Raw genomic sequence first — 7,848 nt, 5'->3', positions numbered from 1 at the left:
GGGACTCGTTAAGAAAAATTTGTTATCCATAAAATAATTGGTGTAGTAGGTGAACCAAATCTGCATAAATTACTTATGATTAAGAAAAATATTATTTAGCCTGCCCTAAAATATGAAGAGAGCGCATCTCTCGAGAACTTTAGGTGAATTTTTACAAGAAGCAAGTTTTAGTTGCAATAGGGACTCATAAAGAAAAATCGTTCGGTCAAATCTACAAATGTTACTTATGAAGATAAAGGAATGAATGATGACATATCTATCGTCATTTTTGCTATATTCATTATAAATTATTTATTAAATATATTGTACAATACAATTAGTGGATATATCAAAAGTATGTTAGATTTAATAAAAAGTATGATGGATATATCAAAGTCCTAAAAGAATATTCAAGGACACCCAATTAGTGGTTAAAGCTTGTAGAAAATAATGTTCAATCTTATTTATTTGCGGGCTTTTGGGTTCTATATATTTATTAATTTCAATTTCAATTCTTGAATACCACGTACAGGATCTTCTAGTTGCATGCTTTCAGCTAGCAAGCTAGAACTATTAACAAGTTTCATTGTTTCAAGAAACTAGCTTAATTAATTAGAGCAAGTAACTGATAATTTCATCATTCTTGATCATGATCATTGCTCTCACTCCAGTTTTCAATTGCATGTAAGATCGATTGTTTCACCATCTGGACATCTATGCTTTCTCCATTTTCTTCACTCTGCATATAACATAGTTCTATAATATTAAATGAGTGAAATTTTGCTTCAAGCTAGATTATCTATTACTCCGTAATCACTAATCACTAATCACTATTATACTAGCTAGCTATCAATTCTTAAACGAGTGTCCGGTAGTTATGTTAAGCCAGCTAGCATGCATTAAGTTTTAATCATTTAACTATATCAAGTTGGATGATAGAGATTTTTATTATTTTCATATATATATATATATATTGCATTTCATCATATGATCTTAGATACAAAATACGGTAGACGACCTATGCTTTCAAATCTTAATTCAGATCCCAAATATGTCTTTCCCATAACAAAGCATGAACATGTTATATATATTTTTTTTATAAAACATTAAAACCTAAAGGAAATTAATAATCTCTACTGACCGTTCAAGAGGGGTACTTAAACTTAAGATTCAAGTCATGCATGTTCAACGCATTAATCCTCAAAAGATCAACTTTACTTTTTAGTTATTATATATACATGAAATATTAATTAATTATGTTTTTATTTTCTTTATAAAACATCAAAACATCTATGTTGGAGTTAACCAGTTAAAAAAAGATGCAAAAACTCATCCCATACCGAAAGTTGGAAAGAAATATTGTAAGCTTAACCCCCCCCCCCCACACACACACACACACACCCCAAATGGTTTAAGAGTACTAAGAAACTCACGCGCTATATATTAGACATGTTGTTGGACTAAAAAACGATCCCGGGTAGTCCAATAAGAAAAAATGTTATCCGTATCATCTCTTTTCTCTTTTCCAGGGGGTCCAACCAGAAAAAAGATTATCCGTATCATAAAAGGCTAGCTATCAGGTTACAATCGAATAGCTAAAAGCGTGTAACTTAGACCTTATTTAGTGGTGATGGGGTGATGGGTTTTTTTTGAGGTTTTTGTGGGGTATAGTGTTGATGTGACAAAGGTGATGGGGTGATGGAGTTTGTAGTGGGATTGGGTGATGGTTATGTGATGGGGTAATTGGTCACACTTTTGTATAATAAATGGGGTATTTATAAAATAAAAAGAAAAAAATCTGTTGGCTTAAAATCCCATCACCCCCATGTGATGGACTCATCACGCCTGAGGTTTTTTACCTTTATCACACCCCATAGTGACGTGATGGGGGCGTGATGGTGGTGATTTTAGCTCCATCACACTGCAGTGAATAAGGTCTTATAAATTGTTAATCTAGTGATGTCCAAAAAGTATATTATATATAGTACCTCAGCTCCAAGTGCTTCAAGGTGAAAACTGCCTGTACAAGAAACCCTAGCTTCCAACACATTCAGATTCAGATCTTCAAAAACTTTCAATACAAACACTAGTAGACCTGGACAGTCACTTTCTGAGTCCAAATTTACTTGTATACCCTTTTCTACTGTTTCAACTGTTACCTGCAACACAATTAATTCAACATGTTAATTTTAAGACATAATTAAACCTAATTTTACTCGGCGTTTGAGTTCAAACTACATACTAAGTTGGAACAAACAATATATTCGTGGATACAAAAGTTTCACCTTTCGCGTGTGGCTTTTCAGTCTTTAATTAAGAACAGGATAAATAATTAATGTCTAGCTAGCCACCTAATGTTCGTATTTTACCTAATATTCTTGAATTTTGTAATCTTCATATTCATGGGTCATACACTTCATGTCATGAAAACGAAACACGAAATATTGATAGGGACGGAACTTTGCCACCATTAATCAAACTTAATATCTTCTGACTATTCGAATTTCTTTGATTATATAGAAAAATTAAATTTAGATATATAAATGCATACGTACCACTGGCCATGTATTTTGGTAGCTTGAACTTTGTTCCCAGCTTGCTATGTCTTGATTCAGTATTTGTACTTTGTGTTTTAGCTCTTGGATGTAATTGGATGCATCTTTTATGATCGATGAATCCTTTTTCTGCAACAAGATTTTCAAAACAGTTTATCAGATTCCATCTTAATTATGGTTTACAGTTTCATATATATATATATATATATATATATATATATATATATATATATATATATATATATATATATATATATATATATATTGATTGATTGATTCATATATGTTGTTTACGTTTGTACGACTTTTAACAGTTCCATAAACTAATAATTAACATCTTCTAAAAGGTATATCGAAATTTATCATTTGAATGAATCAAGAATCATATAGTGAAATAAATTAAGGAAAAAAGTGATCATTTTTTTTTTGAAAGACACTATATATCGGCATCACTCAAAGGGGAGTTAACCACCTTCACGATCATATGCCACCTACACACGCACGTTAGGAGAGAACCCAAATCGCAACAGACAGTACGGTTGAAGGTAGGGAAAACCCCCCTTCAAGAAGCTAATTGCTAGCCGTACCAATTAAATCACGGCCCTTGGAATCAAACGTGCGCCTACTTGTTGAGGACAAACACGCTGCCCTCTCATACCACTCAGGCGGTAAATAGAATAAATACGCTATGGGGAAGAATATAAAAATGAAGAAGAAATTGATTTTGTGTTCATATATGATTTAATTGAAGCATATTGATAAAGGAAATGTAGCCAATGAAATTTAGGAAATGAATAAACAATCAGAAAGGTGAGGGAATTAATTATTGATATATACTGCATGAGAGTTTGTGATGGATCTAAGAAGTTGCAGCTTCTCATGCAGTACAGCTTTCTTGTGCTCCCTTGAAACCATCTTCAGCTTGCAGCTGCTTAATTAGTTCTTTGAATTTGAATCTGCAAAAATTAACTCTGAAGCTTATTATAAATAGAGAGAATGAGCTCTCAAATCAATGATCAATGTCTTGTTTGTTACTGATCAGTACTCAGCTCACACATGAACCTAGCTATATATACCAAATACACCCTCAACAAATTAAATTAATTAATTGCGTCAACTTTAGGCTATTAACGAGAGGACCACCACATATCGATACTAACCATTTAATATACGTGGTTTATATATTTTGAGGTCTAGAAGATGACTAATTATGACACAATCCTCGCCACCTTTAAATATATATATTCCGTAATAATTAAGAATCATAATCATAATATTAATAGGGAATATTAATTAACGAAGTTATACCTTCAATCCAAATCCCCTCACTTATTCAAGTAATATATATTTTGTCTTAATTATATGTTGTACATAAGTACATGAGCTTGTATTTGTGTGTACATATATTCCGTAATAATTAAGAATCATAATCATAATATTAATAGGGAATATTAATTAACGAAGTTATACCTTCAATCCAAATCCCCTCACTTATTCAAGTAATATATATTTTGTCTTAATTATATGTTGTACATAAGTACATGACCTTGTATTAGTGTGTAGATATATGTGTGTCTTTTTCTGTTAAAAAAACGCGTTAATTATTTGCAATGAAAATAAATATTTATATATGCATGGTTATTACTTGCGGAGTATTAGTTTATGAAAATATATATAGAGATGAATGTCGAGGGGCATTTTAGTAAAATAATAGATATGGCGTGAGACTAGACAATGGCACAATGCTAGCACGGGAGATCTGACCAACGAAGAATCATAACCTCGTGAATCTTGTTTGGAATTTTGAAGCCTAGCTAATTAAAACTTAGAAACGGTTTGAGTTTACGTTTTGTAAATTGATTATTCATTTAAGATAATTTGAATCAAATAATCAGCTGTATGAAAACGTGTTATAAATTAATATTGTTTAGATATGATTATATTGTTTGACAACGCAATAATCAAATAACCAGTCAAATAAGTGTTTGATAAATGTGATTATTTGTTAAATTAACAAGTAAGACATAATAATCTGATAATCACGTTTTGCTACAGTAAGATGTGACTTCCTTTCAGGGGCAAAACTATCTGGGGGCAGGGTGGTGCGCCCGCCCCCAGTGAGTTTGTAATTTTTAGTGTAAAATTTTTGGGTTATCGATTTTGCCCCAGTGATTTTTTTTGCCCCAAAACCTACATATTTTGCTCCTAAACCTTCAAAATTTTCCCTAACTTTTGCCCTAAAACCTACAAATTTTGCCCAAAAACCTTCTGATTTTGTCCAAAAATCTCCATAATTTGCCTGGAAACCTCATTTTTTTAGTCCCAAAACCTCCATATTTTGCCTAAAAAATTGCTACGATTTTTAAATTTTTTTCCCCCGGTGAAAAAAATCCCAGTTCCGCCACTGCTTGCTTTTCCATTTTGTTTTAAGTCTTTCAAATCGTAAATAATTGATTTTTTTATTTAACTTTCCAAACACTATAAACTGGTTATTTACGATTTGAAAAGTGATAATAAAATAATCAATTTCAAAACGCAAAGACAAACAACTCCTTATTTAGTGTGTGTTTTTTTTAAGATAAAGTCGCACACACTTGCACTTCTAACTTTTTGATTGAGGGCCCGTTTGATTTTTTTCTTATTAAGTCCTAAATCTGAATGGATATATGATGTCTGTGAGGAATAAGTGATAATAAATAATTATTGTTTGTTTTATGTGCTGAAAAACTGTTTGAATAATTAAAATTACTAAATTAACCTTATATGTGAACAGTTATAAGAGCAGTTATTAAAAAATAAGAACTTAAATAGAAAATTCACACTTAATTTAGTTTATTAAGGCGTGTCTTATTTAATAAGTTAAAAACAAACACTCATTCATTAGTTTTTAAATTAAGTTTCATACCATTAAATCAATTAAGTCAAAAACAAATATGACTTGAATGAGGTTTTCACATATACCGTTGGGTTATTAACCTTGTAGATTGTATTCAAAATACAAACAAATTATTATTATTCTTTAATTAGAATACTCGGTTAACAAAATTAGGTTAGTTTTAGACGAAAAAAAAAAACAATATTAGGATATATATATATATATATATTTGACAAAAAACAAGAAGATAAAATATAAGCAGGCTATTCACAAAACAGTGAACATCCCAAGATTACAAGAGTGGATTGACATGGATATACAATTGCCTTAGCTAAAATTCATTCAATCAAGAACCTTAAGACTACAGTGACTAGAATTCTTCCTTAAAGTCAAAACAAAAACATTAGCATAAACATCATTAGACTTCTTCTTTACGCCTTTGTTATATTAAAATGACCCACGGTTGCGTCGCCCCTATGTAGTATTGATGACTCGGGCACCTCTTTGCATTGACGAGTCATTGGAAAACTTTAACCTTGATGCGTGTGACTAAAATGGCCCAACATGTATACTTCCCATTAAAAAGAATCTCATTTCTTGCTAACCATATTGCCTATAATGTAGCCGGCTCGATTAGACCCCAAAACTCGCTAGCTTTAATATTCATACCATTAACGAGAACTCCACAATAGACGGAGGCATAATCCAATTAATGTTCTACCAATTAAACAATGAAGCTCATACTTTATGAGAATATGAACAATGAATCAAAAGATGATCCATGGATTCGACATACCTTGCACACCATACACATTTATCATCGGGCCCCTCTTGTAAGCAATTTCTATATCTTAAAACTTCTTTACCTGGTACTCCACCTAGAATGGCGAGTCAATGAAAAATCGCGACCATAGACGGGACTTTGAGATTCCATACAATCTTGACCCAATAAAAATCCACATAATTAGGATACATATATAGTCGCAAAAAGTTTCCAATAGTTATTACTCTGTATTATTATTATTATTATTATTATTATTATTATTATTATTATTATTATTATTATTATTATTATTATTATTATTATTATTATTATTATTATTATTATTATTGTACTATAGAGTGATGGACTAGCTTAATTAATAATAACATTTGTTGCCAAAAAGGTGACAATATTTCTTTTTGAGTTTTAAAAGTTTGATATTCCTGGTCTTTTTACTGCTATTTGAATTAGTTCAATTTTGTGTACAAGAGTATATAAGTAAGCTAAATGAATTACGCGGTTAGTCCCTATGATTAATAGAATCAACAGGAGAATAATAAATCATGAGTTTAGTGAGATATGGAAGGGTCCAAAGGGTTCTCACGGGGAATTTGGAGTCTCCTCATAAATACAGCCGTCACTCTTTTGTCATCACGTGCCATCTATTTTATCACTAAATCTAATTTTATAACCTTTATTTATTAGACTAATATAAAGTATAAATTATTTTTTAAAAAATCATAAATTCACATACTTTTATGATTTTGTCCAATAATAACTTAACTTGGTTCCAATAAAATAAAAGGACAAATAAATAAGAGAAAAAAAAATACTCCCTCTATCCAATCTTAAATGTCCATTGTTGACTTTTCAAAGTCTTTTTGTCAACTTTGACCGTAAATATTTCTATTTGTGTTATATAATACTTGATGAAAATTATATGGAATGAAAACACATTTAAGACTCAATTCATTCATATAAGTTCCATCAAATATTATATAACACAAATAAAAATATTTACGGTTAAAATTGACAAATAAAGACTTTGAAAAGTCAACAGTAGACACTTAAGATGAGACGGAGGGAGTACGTTATAACTAAATATACATTATAATTAAGACATAAATAATTTTAGTTTTTCTCTTAGTTATTTATTTATTGATATAATATACTATGTATTGTAATTTTATTATGATTATGATGTGCTATAAACTTATTATATTATGTAATTTGTATAACATATTCGATTATGTATATTAGTTTAGATGATACATTACAAAGTTAATACTACAATGTTTGTTTATCTCATAGGAAAAAAGTAAAAAAAAAAAAAAAAAATGCTTTGGAAGTCGAATTCAAATTTGATTCGATTATTGGTTTGATTTTGATTTGGAAGTTGATTCGATTTGGAAGTCGAATTAAAAGTCGGATTTAACCAAAACCTAACTGAATTCATATTTAATTATTAGTTTGATTTGGTATTTGAAATTGATTTTGGTTCGATTCGGTTTTAATTTTAAAAGTTTTAAAACCCGCTAAACACTCCTATTGAGTAGTTTGAAACGTTACTTACGAATGTGACCACCTCCTTTTTCTTATGCTCCCTAGTTTTGACAAAGGTTCACGAAAATATGCATCAACAAATACCAACCTCCATTTCCGTGCTGAGATCATTT

At 30.3% G+C, this 7,848-nt stretch overlaps 1 protein-coding gene across 1 annotated transcript; it reads right to left on the bottom strand.

Annotated features, from left to right (window-relative positions):
- Positions 1–428: 428 nt before the first annotated feature.
- On the bottom strand, positions 429–3,558 carry LOC139861146 (transcription factor BHLH3-like). The gene is made up of 4 exons (XM_071849444.1): positions 3,372–3,558; positions 2,535–2,663; positions 1,968–2,138; positions 429–718 (listed from the first exon to the last, which is right to left on the bottom strand). The coding sequence occupies exons 1-4, from the start codon at positions 3,447–3,449 to the stop codon at positions 617–619; spliced, it is 480 nt and encodes a 159-aa protein (XP_071705545.1). The 5' UTR covers positions 3,450–3,558; the 3' UTR covers positions 429–616.
- Between the last annotated feature and the right edge of the window lie 4,290 nt (positions 3,559–7,848).

The sequence above is a fragment of the Rutidosis leptorrhynchoides genome, chromosome 8 (genome assembly GCF_046630445.1).
Source record: "Rutidosis leptorrhynchoides isolate AG116_Rl617_1_P2 chromosome 8, CSIRO_AGI_Rlap_v1, whole genome shotgun sequence".
NCBI classification, from domain to species: domain Eukaryota; kingdom Viridiplantae; phylum Streptophyta; class Magnoliopsida; order Asterales; family Asteraceae; genus Rutidosis; species Rutidosis leptorrhynchoides.
The sequence above is the reverse complement of the archived record's forward strand: the minus strand, read 5'-3'. Positions and strand labels throughout refer to the sequence as shown.

What these genes read in the sequence shown, in the direction of transcription:
- LOC139861146 (XM_071849444.1), bottom strand. Translation starts at nt 3,449, where the DNA reads ATGGTTTCAAGGGAGCACAAGAAAGCTGTACTGCATGAGAAGCTGCAA. An exon ending in CCATCACAAACTCTCATGCA is followed by an intron (nt 2,664 to 3,371) that starts GTATATATCAAT and finishes ATCTTGTTGCAG; the next exon opens with AAAAAGGATTCATCGATCAT. An exon ending in ACCAAAATACATGGCCAGTG is followed by an intron (nt 2,139 to 2,534) that starts GTACGTATGCAT and finishes ATTGTGTTGCAG; the next exon opens with GTAACAGTTGAAACAGTAGA.